The sequence below is a fragment of the Falco rusticolus genome, chromosome 4, assembly GCF_015220075.1.
Source record: "Falco rusticolus isolate bFalRus1 chromosome 4, bFalRus1.pri, whole genome shotgun sequence".
Lineage (NCBI taxonomy): Eukaryota > Metazoa > Chordata > Aves > Falconiformes > Falconidae > Falco > Falco rusticolus.
In genome coordinates, this window is record NC_051190.1 from 8,748,460 (window position 1) to 8,765,090 (window position 16,631).

At 34.9% G+C, this 16,631-nt stretch overlaps 1 protein-coding gene across 6 annotated transcripts in view; it reads left to right on the forward strand.

Moving 5' to 3' along the window:
- CACNA2D3 (calcium voltage-gated channel auxiliary subunit alpha2delta 3) overlaps nucleotides 1-16,631 on the forward strand; it is a 467,821-nt gene that overhangs the window by 216,995 nt on the left and 234,195 nt on the right. For all 6 annotated transcript variants that reach the window (XR_005103980.1, XR_005103978.1, XR_005103979.1 and 3 more), the window contains one exon: nucleotides 12,116-12,205. Coding sequence is in view for 3 of the 6 variants with exons in the window: in XM_037385921.1 (XP_037241818.1) it covers nucleotides 12,116-12,205 (90 nt within the window). In the remaining 3 variants the exon portion in view is untranslated. The remainder of the gene's footprint in view (nucleotides 1-12,115; nucleotides 12,206-16,631) is intronic.

Here is a 16,631-nt window from a genome sequence, read left to right on the forward strand (position 1 = left end):
CTCCTGCACAGCTGCAGTAGCAGCCAGCCTGGCTTTCCAAGATACAGGTGTGAGTAAAATGGTTTGGTTTGCCACCTGCAGCAGCCTGCTGCTTTAGGCAGTTGGGCTACAGCCAGAGCCTATTCTGTTCCCATGCGCAGCCTGTCTAGGTAAGATGAAACCTGGAAGCATCTTCAGGGAACTGAGCGTAAGCATTATTTTTCTTTTCTTTCTTTCTTTTTTTTTTTTTTGTAGGCTACGGGAAACTGCTTCAGCCTAGGGTTTATAGCAGACTGCAAAATAAGTGCTTCTTAATGATGTTGGTGCTGAATATTCAATGGAATTATGGGTAGCAAATGAACATTCTCTTTCCCATTCAGGGATCGGCTGCAGAAATTCTTCTCCATAATGTGTAAGGAATGTAACAGATTTCCAAAGAACCAGACTTTCAGAAAATCCAATTAGTCTTGGTGGAAAAAAAAAAAAACCAAACCAAAAAAACCAAACCAAACCAACTATCTGGTGTCTGGTTTACACATTTTCTTCATTTTCCCCCTGCCTTTTAAAAAAATCTTATTTCTCTCTCCACATCTCTTGTGTTTGTGGTTGGGTTTTTTTTTGTTGTTGTTTTTGCTTTTTCCTTTTTTGGAGGGGGGAGAGAAACATGTTGTAAACACAGTGTCAATTCCACACATTGGCTCTAGACCACTTACTATTTTCTGGACCACAGTGTGGGAACTACTTACCTAAGAAAAAAAAAAATCCACTCTCATTAAAGTCTGAAAAAGCATGTAAAGCAGTGTAACCCTCTTATATCCGCTATATGGTGACATTCTCCCTTAAGAAACGTGGCTTGGTTTTCTGTTCCAAGTGTCAGGAAAGATATAAGCCCACATTTCCCCCCCACCATTTTTCTTTCTTTGTCTTTTGGGTAGGAATGTGGGTCTGACACTACAGTAAATCTCTACAAAGTTCATGCAGAGCAAGGAAGTTCCATTTCTTTTTGAATGACACCCTGGTTATTACTGATGAAGATGCTTTCATTTCCTCTACAATGTACAATCTGTATTCCACTTGCATCCTTACTTAAATTCTTACTTCTCTACCCTGTAGTTAAAATTTTAGGTTTCTCTTCTCACAGCCATTTTAGTAAGGGGTAATAAGTTAGATTTATTATTTAATTTGTATGATACAGGAGCCCAAGTTAGCCGAAGATTCTTGACCCTCCATTGTTTTGCTAAGTAAAGAGACCAGGTAGAACAGAAAACATAACATAAGTACTTTTACCTTTGAGACTTTCAACTTAACCAAATGCATATTTTGAAGATTGGTACATATTTCATAGTGACTGGCATAGTGAAAGTAGTGAAGGCAGGAGTTTTTTTGTGTGGTTTTTTTTATTTTTTTTTAAATAAGCCCCATCAAACCTGTAGGGGTTTCTTGATCACTCGTTGATTAAAGCACTAATAAGTATCTGTCTGGTGCATTACAATAGATCTTTAAAGGATATCAAATAACTTTAATATAATTAAGCATTTAAACATTTAACATATTCATGCATTTGAGTTAAGGAAAAGGAATTAAGTCTTGGAGAAAGCAGGTTTTCAGCACTGAATCTCTAGCGTGTTGATCAAATAACATGCTTTTCTTTGAGCAAGAATGAGGATACATTGTAAGAAGTGATCATTCTAAGCATCTAAACATGTTCCTTACCACCTTCAAGAAGAGGAAGTAATGCAGTCTTAAGTGTAAATCTTCAATTAACTTTGTTTTTTCACTGCTAGCAACAACCTACAAAAAAGGAGATGATAGCATAATATTTAGAAATTTCCACACATTTTGATCAATTTCTTTTTCCTGTAGCTTTCACAGCAGTGGGGTTCTAATTGCACCTTGATTTTTTGAATTTCAAAAGCATACTCCTTTTGAGAGATATATTGAATCAAGTCTGGTTTATATATTTATAAAAGACAAACTTACAACTTCAAATATAGCAGTGATGTAAGTCATGTTAATATGTGCCACTAGTTTTACTAAGATACAAAGTAAGCATCCCAGTACTAGATTTCTTCCAACATACAGTGTTTCTGCTTTCATTTTTACAATAGGAGAATATAGTAATTTGCTTTAAGAATAATTATAAGTTCAGGTGATATGGCAGGCATCAAGTTGCATCCGCTTCTTTCTAAAATTCTTCATACCCTAGAATTTGTCATGAAATTTTTGTATTGGCACATACATGCACTGAAGGTTCAGTTTAGATATGTGGAGAAATGTTCTCAGAATGTTGTAAGCTATCTCTTACTTGCACAACTCGCTTTAAGTTTTGTTTATCATAAAAATTAAATCTATAATTACATTGGGTACCATAAATGAGGTTGAAATTAATCTGTGATCCTAAATGTGGTTTAGTAATGAAATATGTAACTTATATTTATATTTTACCAGACTAATTTATAATTTGGCATTAGCATTAAACAGCTGCTACCTTGAAGTGTATCAATTTGCTATATACAAATTTCAAAAAGAGTGGGAAATAGTTCAGACACTATTCTGTCACCGTCTGCACTTTCTCTACAAATTATAAACATGTGGAACTGCCTATTTTAATACTAGTTTTCATGGACCGAGAGGTTTTCATCTTTGAGAAACTCCATGTTACAATTTACCTACCCCAAAGGAATCGGATGACAATCTGATTTAATGTAACTCCAGATTTAAAGTAACAATAGTGTAATATACATTCCACTTTTATATGTTGTTTTAATGTACTATATATGGGTTGAGGACATTTCTCTGTAAATGTTTCCAGATGAAATATATCATCTTCTAGATGCACAGATAGGCACAGTAACTCCAAACTAAATCAAGAACTTACCCCTGTGTAAATTAGAATGACAAAAATAGACAGATGTAGTATATAACTTCCAATAAGCTTTTATTTTTGTATGGAATTACCAGAAATTAAATAACCAGAAGACTGATACAGCAATGCAGCTGACTGAAATTGCCAGTGAGAGGTTGGTAAATACAAATTTTGCATATTTAATTTTTTAAGCAGATTACTGAGGTGTATATTTATCTATTCATCTCTGTCAGATCTCCAAAAAAGTTTGGTGACTACATTGCTTAGCTGTTAAGAACAAAAACATAGTCTCACTGAAATCTACTTTCTTATAACTGGCTAGTCATTAGGGACCCCCAAAACTTTCAGCTAGCCTCAGACCACTGAAATTTGGTCTTAAGTTTTCTATTGCAGCCCCAGGGAACTAATTTACTTAACAAGAATGTTTTTAATCTGAATATATTGAATCTTGAGCGCTTTCTTTAGCATTGTTTTCAGGATTGCTTTCCTGAAAAAAAGTAGTCTACCAACACAACGTGTTAGTGAACACAAGTGGTTGGATAATCATCACCAGCAAGCTAATCTGTAATTTCCCTGGCAATGGATTTTAAGTGGGATGATGCTTAAATGCATTTTACAGATGCAAACGAGCATCTATCAACTGTTAATACATGTGGGTAAACTTCCCAGTGAAACATCAGTAAGCATCACTCTCCCACCTCACACATATGCCTCCTGATTGTCTGGTTGGGTTTTTTTGCTGGTTTATGTGATGATGTGCTTCATTTTCACTTCACAAATCTTTGCCAAGTATGTCTCAGGAACATTTGGAGTTACAGTATGCATGGATGAGTATGGAAACTAATACTAGAAGTAGCAAAGACTTGCACTAAAACCGACAGAGAAATCTGGGGGAATGTTGAACCTATTAACAATGTTAATATTAATGTAGGAAGCTCACCCTCATCAGACACTTAATAGTATTACTAGTAGATATCATGGTTTTCCAGTGTAACTGTATAAATGCTGCTGCATGTATCAGTTGTGAAGTTACTTACCTCTTTGGAATCAGTGGAAAATGCTTTATTCAGGTATGCTTAGGCTTGAATCCATCGTCCTGTAACCCCACCTAATTTGGGTGTTCTTACTTATCATAAATGGTACCTTTTTTCTTGGTAATCACAAGAGAACTAGAATAAAAGGTATTTGTACAGGGTACTGGGACTATTGTGTGGCCTATTGCCTTAATAAGAAGGAAATAAAAACTTTGTTAGTTGTCATAAAACCCCTGAAAACTGTATAAATGGGAAGTTTGGCATAACTTCACTGATTTCAGAAACTCCAAAATAGAAAAAGGCTGGTTTAGCTACCTAAGTAGGAAGATAAGAAATGGGGACTTGAATTATCAGAAGGTTAAAACAGTAAACTTCCCATCAGTGTACTTCTGTCTTGTCAGTGGTAGAGAAATACAACATAAAAGCAAACAGGTTTTCAGGTTTTCCAGAAAACAGATCTGCATTAAGGCATAGCAAGCTGAACTTACTGGGTAATGTATCTCTATTTGTGAGGCTTTAGGTGGTGTCCTCATATTAAGACGCATTAAAACAGCCTGTGAAGTCCTGTAGACTGTGGGCCAGTTAAAACTTTAGCCAAGCACGCCACTATTGTGATTTTTTTTTTTTTTCTTTTTTTTGGTCATGATGCTAAAGGAAAATCTGTCAGTGAAATTCTGCAAATGTTTGCTATGGTAAAAAGAAGTTATACCAAAATATGAATGCCAGACATTAGGGATTATGTTAGCTGACAATTTGTCTGCGGTTTTTTTTTTTTGTTTTGTTTTGGGGTTTTTTTTTGTTTTTTTTTTTGTTTTTTTTTTTTTTATGTCAGAGATGGTGTGGTTGTTACGGCAGTTACCTGGCATTTGAGAATTGGAACACAGATCTCTGCTTTAATGTATCATTACTTGCTTTCAGTTGTGTTCATTTCCTCAGATGTCAAACAAAGGTGGCTGTACTTTTTTCTTCTCCATTCTTTTTCTCATTTAAAAAGGGTAAATCCTTGAAGGCTATGGAGTATCCACATTAATGTAATGGAGGTCAGAATATTTCCCTGACTGTTGTACAGATGTGGGACTCTTCTGTGTTTGTTAGGAGTGTCACTTCCAGAATGTAAAAATTTGTCATCTTATTGCGATTATAGATCCCAGCCAGCATTTATAATCTTAAAAGGTAACCTTTGTAAAGCCATTAGAACAGCCTGTAAGATGAAAGGCTAATAAAAAAAGGTGACTTGGAATTTCTTCAGAATTGCCTTCAAATCGGTAAATTATTCTTCAGCTTTACTATAGGCTAAAAAACCAGTGTGTCATTTTGGCTGCAAAGTTGAGAGCTACAAAGCTGAAGGAAAAATTCAGTTTTCACAGTTTTCTGGCCTTCATTTCAGAAGATTTTTTTTTACTTGCCTGCAATGACTTGAAATTAGGTTCTTACCTAATTTCAGATAGCCTCCTCTACCTCCTTAAATTATTTTATGTTCTGAATCATGAGAAAGTGCTCTGAATCTTTGCAAAATCATACATGTCCTCTTCCAAGCACACATTTGTTGAAATAAGTTACTCTTAACTTGAATTATTTAAATTTATTAACTATAAACCCTAATAAATGAAAAGTAAGAAACTGGAAAAAAAAGTAACAAAAATACAGTTTGTTAAGAAACTGAAAAAAAAAAAGTAACAAAAATACAATTTGCTATCATAATTTGCCAGACAATTTTACCCTAATCCCTGAAGTATGAAAATTTAATGTAATCATCTAACTAAGTATGGTCCAAAATCCCTACAACTGTTGATGAAACTGTGAGGCTAGAAAAAGGTGAATACACCTGGGTATACTGAAAAATGCTTTCAATAATCTCATTATAAGAGAAACTCCATGTTCAATCATGATAAATGGTTACAAGTTTGTCCTCTTGTTCAGTTATGCTAAAGCCATATGTAGCAGTGGTATGATTTTAATATTCTGTTTAACCATTTTACGAAGCATAGAATATGACTAAGATCTTTCGGTGTTCTTCCTGATTTAAGTTCTGAAATAGTCCAAGTCAAGTTGGGCCATCTGATTTTTAAACAGAAATAAGCATGTGACTTTTGCTTTTAATCTTGGGGGAAACAGTGTCAGTATACACCATTCAGTATACTGTATTGTTCTTCAAATAGGCATACTTGTAACTGTACCGAGGATAAGAACCCATTTACTGATTCTAGGTCTGTCAAATGTATTTATTTGTTTGTTTCTGACTTAGAGAATCCTAACAAACTTTACACGGTTTAAAAAGAAAAGAACCTTTCCAGTTTGCATAGTGGATTTATTATCAGAACTTAGGATCACTGGGGCTTTCTGATTTTGGCAGTGGATAGTGTTTATAAACAGACAAGACCAGCACACAAGTGTACAAGACCAAGTGTATATATCGCTGATGTTCTGGTCTGAACACTTGTAGATATACGCAAAGATCTTCTCCTGACTGTATTGCACAAGTGGATTTGCATCCTCACTGTCTCTTGCTCATGTTTTTCAGCCGCTTCTAAATGGATCATAGGTACCTCCGCAGTTGAACATATCTATGGTTCCTCACTGCAATAAGACACAACTTCTGTTGAGATCTGGCCCTATAATTTTGTAATCAGACATCAGAGTCTGATTGTCATAATTGTGTGCCTAATTTGCATTCAGAATTACCAAGATTATGCATGTCAATTAGGTATTTGAGTCCACAATTAGATATTGCACGTTCTGGTAATTGCACATGGAAATTAGGCACACAGTTACATGCAAATGATTGTGCACATGGTTGGACAGTTACCCAATTCAAACTCTAGGAAATTCATGTGTTAATCTATAAGGGTTCCAACAGGACGGTAAGAAGAAGCTGAGGTGAAGCAATGCTATTTCTTGTGCAGTTTATTAGTAAAAAAGAACTATTTAAAATGTAAAGATTAAAAGATGCTTTTTGACTCATTAAGAGCAGGGGACTTGTGCTTTCCGTCATCTGCTTGATTTCTGAAACCTATTGAAAGTGGAATTGAGGTGTTTGTTACCTCATTCTAAAAATTACTTATTATTTTTCTTTAAATTGATGTTTCCAAGGTCAATGTCCTGCCCTGACATTTTTTCATTAATAGTAGGGTTGAAATATACCTTTCGGTTTTGCAGTGCCTTGGTAAGGAATGGAATTATTGAGTGGCAGTTGGAGACATATGCAGGCAAGTTGTAGAGAAATTTTGAGAGGTGTGCTAGTTTGAAACTTTGGTTTTCTCACACCCAAAGAATACAATACTTTTAAAAATACCTTTTCCAGTAAGAAAGGGGGCATGATAGCATGACTGGCAGGGCATTGCTTTACTAACTGGACATGCGGAATAGGAAAAAATGAGTGTTTGAAAATTTGGGTTTTTTTCTTATAATTTTTCTTCTTAAACCAGCTGCATGACAGATAACATTTGTGTCAATAGTCATAGAATCATTTAGGTTGGAAAAGGCCTTTTAAGATCATCAAGTCCAACTGTTTAACTAGGTCTGCCATGTCCACCACTAAAACATGCCTCTCGGCACCACATCTACTGATTTTGAACATTTCCAGGGATGGTGATTCTCATGGTGACCTCACTGGGCAGCCTGTTGCAATGCTTGACCACCTTTTCAGTGAAGACATGTTTCCTAATATCCAATCTAAACCTCCCCTGGTACAACTTAAGGCTGTTCCCTCTTGTCCTACCCCTTTTTACCTGAGAGTAGAGACTAATTCCCATGTCTTGACAGACTCCTTTCAGGTAGCTGGAGAGAGCAATAAGGTCCCCCCCGAGTGTCCTTTTCTTCAGACTAAACAACCCCAGTTCCCTCAGCTGTTCCTTGTAAGACTTGTGCTCTAGACCTTTCACCAGCTCCGTTGCCCGTCTCTGGACACGCTCCAGCACCTCAATGTCCCTCTTGTAGTGAGGGGCCCAAAACTGAACGCAGGATTTGAGGTGCGGCCTCACCAGTGCAGAGTGCAGGGGGACAATTGCTTCCCTGGTCCTGCTGGTTTATATCGTTTCTGATACAGGCCAGGCTGCTGTAGGCCTTTTTGGCCACCCAGGCAGATGGCTGGCTCGTGTTCAGTCAGTTGTCAGCCAGCACCCCCAAGTCATCTTCTGCCACACACCTTCCCAGCCCCTCTTTACCAAGCCTGTAGCATTTCATGGGGTTGTTGTGCCCCAAGTGCAGGACCCGGCACTTCTTCTGGTTGAACCTCATACAGTTGGCCTCAGCCCATTGATCCAGCCTGTCCAGATCCTTCTGTAGCCTTCCTACCCTCAGCCAGTTAAACACAACCACCCAGCCTGGTGTTTGCAAACTTACCAAGGGTGCACTCGGTCCCCTTGTCCAGATCATTAGCAAACTTATTAAACCGAACTGACCCCAATACTGAGCCCTGGGGAACGCCACTTGTGACTGGCTGCCAATTGGGTGTAACTCCATTCACCACCACTTTTTAGGCTCCACCCAGTTTTTTCCCCAGCATAGAATACACCCATCCAAACCGTAACCAGCCAGTTTCTCCAGGAGAATGCTGTGGGAGACAGTGTCAAAAGCTTTACTAAAGTCTAGGTAGACAACATCCACAGCCTTTCCCTCATCCATTAGGCAGGTCACCTTGCCACAGAAGGAGACCAGGTTCATCAAGCAAAACCTGCCTTTTGAAGCCAGAATAAAATTCCACTCTTTAAGAGGGTAAAAACCAGCCTCCATGAGAGTACAACAGCACATTTTGATTGTTTAAGAATAAACAGCCTCAACTAGATGTAGAGTTAACAATCTGAGGAAGCTGTTTGTGCTGTCTGTAAAATAAAACATGATTTCTTTTGGCATGGATTGAATTACTGCCATACATCCAGGGAATCTGTTATGATAAAAAGGAAAACAAATAAATGTTAAATTCACATGTTGTTGTGTGATTTTTCCAGTGGACATACAAAGTGCTGAAATTCTGAAAAAAACAACGACAAGATAGAGAATGGAGTTGGTTTAAAAAACAAATCAAAAAACCACATCAACTCCCTCTAGACATACGAAGAGCAAACCACACATGCATTTTAGTTATTTAATTCTTTCGCCGAATCACCTTGTAGCAGCTGTTACTCTGAAGCCTGGAGGCAGAAAACATTGATTTGTTAAAATTCACATTGCATGAAATCGATTTTTAACACTTTTACTATTTTCTATCAAACAAATGTCACTATTATATTTCTTCATATATCAACAGTATATTTTTCAGAACTTGTATATATATAGCTATGGCAAGAGGAAATATTTTTCTCTGGAGGATCACATGAACTGAATTGCACACTTATACCATTTACAAACCATTTATAAATGTTATACTGTTTACTAGTAATTTTCGGCAATCTGTTTATTCTGTATGTTCATAATTAATAATGTATATGCATTGTAATAAACATTCCATAGTATTTGTCTCTGTTCAGATATTTTATAAACTACTTTATATATGTAAATTATATACTATATTTAATATAATTACTTCTAATACCAAAATAATTCTATTTTAATTACAAAGCAGTGATGTATTTCAAAGGGAAATATGATTTATAATAAGTATTTATTTTAACATATCTGTTTTATGAAAAGGTAAAATTAGAAACTTATTTCAATACAAATGTTTGATTTTATCAATTTTCAGAGAACCCCTCTGTTTCGGGGTGAATCCCTGTGTTAGTGGGCAAGCATCTGTAATAACTGTAAACTAACCTTAGGACTGTGTACCTGGGGGAGATGGGCTGTGAGCATAGGGCTACTTCAGTAGCTTGAAAATGTCTGATCAACACATAACTTTGATGTTATGGAATTGTTTTTGTCATTGATGAAGCAATAGTAAGCTGCTTTTTTCCATACTTTTTAACTTCTAAGAACACTTTCTGTTTAAAAATACCCACTTTATATTGTCATGGTTTAGATCATGTCCAAAACGAGGACTTACATAAAACTGGTTTTGCTAAGATGTGTCCTGGAGAATTTTATAAGCATGATACATTTTAGTTTTTGAAGAATTCTAATGATCAATTTTAAATGCGAATGAGCTGTACATATTTCATTAAAAAAAAGTCATATTTTCTGAGTTTCTGAAAAGCTTTAACGGCTACAACAGTCCTGTGCTGTAGTTAATCCTTTTATGTATGGACTGATGGCCATACAAAAGTCACCTTTTGTACTGAATCAGACTGTTGGTCGGTTATTGTGTTTTGAAATAGCCATGGAAGACACTCTGTGTTGTGCTGCTGACAGCTGAAGTAACCCTAGCAGCCTTTAAAACTGCCATCTTGACATTGCTGCTCTCTATTTCCAGGACACGTTAGTTGAAGTCAAGGATATGCCAATGTGGCTTTTGATCAATTTGGACCTAAATTTCAGAGATTCTTTGAGATGACAAGTTGGATAGAGCGTAACAAGTAATTGGTGCATTTATTGAATATTTGTGTATTTTGTATTCATACGTATTTTCATTATTATTTGTAAAAAAATATGAACGGCATAATTCAAGGGACAGTAGTATTTTGATCCTTCTACAAAGATAATTAGTTTGGTTTGGTATTCTTGCCTATAACAATGCTCTAAGACCAATGGACTGATTAAAAAAAAAAAGCCTCTTATTAACCTATTGAGGTAACTTTTTTATCCAGTTGTGGAGACTGAAATAATGCTTCACAAAGCCATTGCCTCTCCTGCTGTTTTGTACCACATATGTCTTCGTTTCCTTTTTACAAATTAACTTTTATATTTTGAAATGTATTCAAACCCAGTAATTACTAGTACCATGAAGATACTGACCAGCATTTACTTTAGTTAGCTATGTTTAAGTTAGAGGGGAAAAAAAGAACCATTTTGCAGTGTAGCTGTGTGGGTGTTGGCTATCCCTGCTTGTTTAGATGAACAAGAACTGTGCCTTTTGGCTGTTCAAAGCATTGAGCTGCAATGAACCACATTTACTAGGTCACTATGAAGTAATTGTTTTGGAAATGCAGCCCTTTATTTTGTGGCTTCAGAATTGCCTAGAGGCTGGGATGTAAATTTTCCTGTTTCAACTTACTGAAATTTAATAATGAAATAAGAAGTTGTCTGCTTTCCAATATACTGCTGTAATATCTTTTTATTTTGTGAAATTAAAAAGAAAAAATATTTCCATCATAGAAAATCGGGACAATGAAGTACCTGTTTGTAGATTTTGCACAGTTTCCCTTTACGATAGCATGGTTCATGATATTGTTTTTAGTGATATATTGCTCCTTCTTATAAATGTAAAAGAATTTGTTTCTCTGAACATTTTATTTTTGGAAAGTAATACTAACATTGTTTTTAAAATGTACTATTTAGTACTTCATAGCTTACATTTTTGCTAAAAAAATACAATTTAATATATGTATTATATAGTAGTACTATATTTTTGTTGAGTGCAAAAATTGTGAAATTTGTCAAACCTCTCACATATCTGGAGAAATAACATGTGTAGAAAGAGGAAAATATAGGATGAATTCTGACCTGTTAACCTCTAAGAACTGCTTCTTATAAAGTTTTACCCATGCTCATGGCCAGCAAATATGGTAGTGGATAACTGAGAAGCCATTTAAAACTGCGAAAAATGGGTTTAAATGTGATTATATAAAATGTTACTGAAGGTTGTCACATATAGCTAGCAAGTGGTTAGCCCTGACTTTCTTGTGTAGAGTAGTTCTTTATCAATCTTGGTATTATATTGATGAACTGCATTTAAACTGTAGTAGCCTAGTGATTAGAGCTCACTATCTTTTAGTGAGGGATCATACCAAAAAATAGACTTCTAAAGCTAATTTTCAGAAAGAATTATTTTTATTAAGTAACGGATCCTGAAAAGCTAGGAGCTGAATAGTTAGAAATAATATAAGAATTACTATATGAAGTGAAAAAAGAAAGATAAGGATATCTGTAAATAGAAACCCAAACAAAAAATATTTGATTGAATAACTAGCCAAAACCATATAATGTGATAACTTCATAGTATTGTTCTAACACATCCTTAGTTTAGTGCGACTTCAAGAGTCAGAAGGATTAACCAGGAATTACTTTGGTTTATGAATTAGTGTGTGCAGTCATTTAAGCTTGAGAAGTGGGTCTAAATAAGAATTCAGAAATCCTTAATCATTGATATCAACGTGTATGTTTTAACAATATATGAAGAAATAAAACCTTCTTGTTCTTGTTTCAGCATTTCAGGGAACACCTTGACAAACTTTTTGCAAAAGGAATTGGAATGCTGGATATTGCTTTAAATGAAGCTTTCAACATGCTCAATGAAGTAAGTTAATGCTTTTCAGATTTATGTTGCTGACGCTTTTCTTGCTATTTAGAAATTACTCTCAATTTTAAGATAATAAACTAGAATTCACTCAAAAATGTGGTGATGATGTTATCTATAGAGCAAGAATTCTATATAATCCGTGTATGGTGAAAGATATAAAGAAATTTACATTTTTATAGGTATACATTTTATATTAATGTATTTTGTGTCTACCTACACATACATGTGTACATTAAATAAAGTTTATTTCAGTAGCTTGTTTAGGTATTAAAAAATACTAGGATAACATGCGGATTTCACAGTTTAGATTGTTTTTTTTTGTTTGGAAGGGCTAACATTTTAGGAATGACAAGAATTTGTATATTCATAAACACTTTGAGAATACTGTTATTAGTTTCATGAAATTGTTTATTGGTTTGACTTCTGGCATAACAATATCTTATATAAAAGAAGTTACTTGAAAATACTTTTGTATTTACCTTTGTAATACTCTGTGACAGAGGGAGAAATGTAGAGTTTTGTCTAACTAGCTCAGAGGTATTAATATTATATTAACTATTTATCTGCCAAAACACAAGGCCAACTTTCTGATAACGTTCCTGTGAATAATGTCTATAAACAGGAATGTAGTCCTTAGAAGATGAACATCATGATCATGGAGATAATCTAGTGCAGGGCATCTAGTTTCCCTTCCCAGCTCCACAAATAATCAGTGTAGCATTCTTAGTTATCCAGGAAATTGTCCTTCAAACGAGATTTTAATTAAAATCTGTCCCACTGCCTTTGCCTGAAATGCTTTTCCTCACAAGGTTCCTCACATCAGTCTTAGTGGTTGTCATGAAGAGGTATTTCAGAGATATTTTTTGTCAATTTGTCATTTCTGACAAAGGTAAAATAAATTGTCATGCTATGTATCTCAGTAAAGAAAAATTTTAGCAATATTTTGATTCAGCTGACTGTATACTTTCTTGGGAGTGTATAGTGGAAAAAGCAAGAAAACAAAGGAGAAAAGTGAACAGTAATAGTAATGAGAGAGAAGTAGTATGAAGGAATAGAACAATGGAAATAGAATGCACTATCAAGTATTCCTCATGATATTATGAATTAAAACTCTAGGTAGTGTGGTAGGACTAAAACCATTGCTTACAATCTCTGTTAATATCAGTTTAGATGTAGGACTTCTTTAAAGAAGAGCGTTTACTAGTTTTTTAATAACTACAAGCAAATCTCTTCACTGGGTTATCTAAACTAATGAGCAGTGGTAAAATTGTAAACTACTGTATCACAAAGCTACAGCAAAGTTCATTAACAAGATATAGGTATCAAATGCCGTTGTGAGGGACTAAAACACCAAATATGTCAAAGGCTAGAGCAAATACTGAGGGAGAAAATGTGAGGAATTTCAGTTAGCGTCAAGACTGAGGAAAGCAGGAAACAGGTTTAAAAAAAACCAAACACACATTTGTGTCCAAGCGCTAAGAGCCCCAAGATGGAATACTAGCAATCAGTGATCTCTGAGTCCTAAAGAAAACCTAAACCCTTAAAGCATTCCCATTCAAAGACCTGCAATATTAGCTGTAAATTTATTTCAAAATGATGCTACATGTAATCCCCACCTAGCATTTTCTAAAGCAAGAAAATGAAAACTACTGTTTCTGTGGATTCTTTCAGAATGCTCCATTTTGCCCAGAGCTCACTCTCGTAAATAAGTGGCCCAACCCTTCTTTTTTTTTTTGCATCTTGTTGCTAACCTTTGAACCGCATTAGTGAGTCAGCAAAAGTGACTAAACACCTTCCAACAGGACCAATTTCTGTTAAGTGGCTGATGTTACAAGTAAGCAGTGTTAGCCTATTGAAACATTCCCTACAGCTTTCTTTTAAAGTTAATTTAGCAGCTTAGGATATGATTGGAAATTATTTGGTGTTTCCAGAAAAGCTTGTTAAAAAAAAAAAAAAAAAAAGAAAATACTTAAAGATTGTGCATGTATTCTTTTTAATAATCAATTAAGAGGTGAGTTGATCTTGATTTAGAATCCCTATGTGTAATGGAAAAATTATTTTATTTTTTTAGTGAAGAGGGAGGTATTGTCTAGAAAGGCAGAGCAACATCAAATTCCTGCAAGGTGAAGTAAAATCATGTGGCCTTTTAATCATTAGGTAATCTTTCAAATAGATTATGCAAGATCTTCTCTTGCTTTGAGTTTTTCAAATGAGATTACTTAAAGACTTTTAGAAGCTTTTCCAAAGCAACAAAAAAAGGGTGATTGCAATGCAGTTCAAATGCAAGATAGTGACCCAAGTCATTGGGTTGAAATGTATAGACTATGTTTTTTAGGTGGGTAGTTTCTTCTACTAAGTGTCTGATAATATTATGATGAGAATGTAGTTCCTCATGTATTTAGGCATTTTAGTTTGTCTACAAGTAGAAATCAATTTTTTCTGACACAGTTATTGTGATGTCAGTCCAGTTGTTGGTAGTTAGTATTGTATAATAATAATGTTAGTGAGGGATACTTTCAGTAAATCTACTATGTGTTCCTTTCCAAGAACTTGAGAGCAAATCAAACTTCATATCCAGGAAAGTAAATATGTGTTTGTGTGTGTGTGTGTATCAGCTTTAATGGTGAAAAGAAATTTATGATGTTTAGTTAGAAACCACCTTTCAAAAATAAAAAAAAATAAATCAATGCCTCATTCATACTACTTGAACCTCTGCAACATATTCAGTGTTTTTCTTCTGAGTGAGCCAAACTGGCCTTCTGACATCCTTCCAGGATAACTGGTTTCCAAGAAATCTATAAACTTTACATCTATGGGCTTCAAATAACTATTAGTGTGATCTGTAGGTGTGTATTACAGAAAAGCTGAAGTTTAGGGCTGACAATTTAGATGCCCTTATCTTGCTGCTTGATAGTTCGGATCCAGAACTAGTTTGTTTTTATCATTTTCGATTTGACCAATGCCTTGGAGAGTTGACTAGTATACATTAATCAGAAATTAATTCACGTTTCCTCTCTAGTCAAAGTATGGCTCTGAGGCACCATTTTAAAAACTACACCGTACCTCCTTTAAACTGAAATAAATTTCTTGCAGAGTAAAAGTTACAGGGACTTAATTCCTGTCTCACAAATTAAATTTAGTAAAACTCACTATACTACAACTAAGCTTAGTAAGGATTAGTAAAGAAAGCTGGAAAAAACATTTTTATAGTACATTTTTTATTTTTAATAAAGATGCAATTCAGGCATATTCTGACGTAATTTTTCGTCATGTCAAGGAAACAGTTTTGGTTTTCATTTTGCCTAACATTTCCCAGGCCATCTATTTTTCAGTTTATCTAGCCTTAGTAGATCACTTATCCTAAAAATCACATACCTTTAGCATTAATATGCATCCTATCTAACCTCAATTGGATTTTAAGAATACAGACAAACTAGTTGCAACTCATGAATTAACAGATGATAGAATAAAGACTGAGCTATGCCAACTGATGTGTCACATTTACCAGGGTTGTTTTGGAAAGAAATATTTCAGTCACAAATATAACAAGCAAGTTCCTCTTCTCTCCTTTTTTTTTTTTTTTTTTTTTTTTGTCCTCCTCCTCTGTTCCTTTTCTGCCTCCTTCTGTGTTGTGTTTTGTTTTTTTTCCTTCAACTGAGTTTATATTTATGAAAATCTTTTAAAGTGTTTCCTTAAATATAGTAATTTCTTTTAGGGAGAAAAAATGTGTTAGTCTGCTGGAAAAATAATATTTAATCTAAAAGAAATAGCAAACTGTCTTTTGATTGAAGGATGTACCTTGACAGTGAGACCTCAAATCAAAATATTCTTCAAGGACTTTGAGAAGTATGCCTGTCTGTATACCGTAGGATCATAGATTAACTAATGGTTCCAATTCCTTTGTATTCATCTTGAAACACAATATTGATCAGTTCTTTTCTGGGCATAAAATCCTAAGATGAAAAAATGAGGATCTTCCTCCACCCACTGCCCACATATTCATGCAGACAGTGTGGAACTAATTCTTTCATGTGGTGCATGCGAAAAATGACAATGGGAAAAGCTGCATGAGGTAAAGAACACTCTAGGTTGGTTGTAGAGGGGTTATTAGGAATCCTGTTATGGGTACTGAATATAGTCTTAGGAAACAGATACACAACAGATATGTCTTTTGATCTGTAAGGTCATGATGGATCATGCTACATGTATGTTCAGATCTATTCAAGGTGGAATATTGACTTTTTCTATTTATACTATAAAAGGGAGTGTAATAGCCTCAAGCATTCTTGCATATATACTTCCAGGATTGACAGCATTAAGAATCTTTTCCTTTATATACAGGTACATCATCAAAGTCTCTAGAAGTTTCTATGAAGCAGCCTAGGCCAGACAAAAAGCTACTTAATGTCTCCTTAAAAGAGCA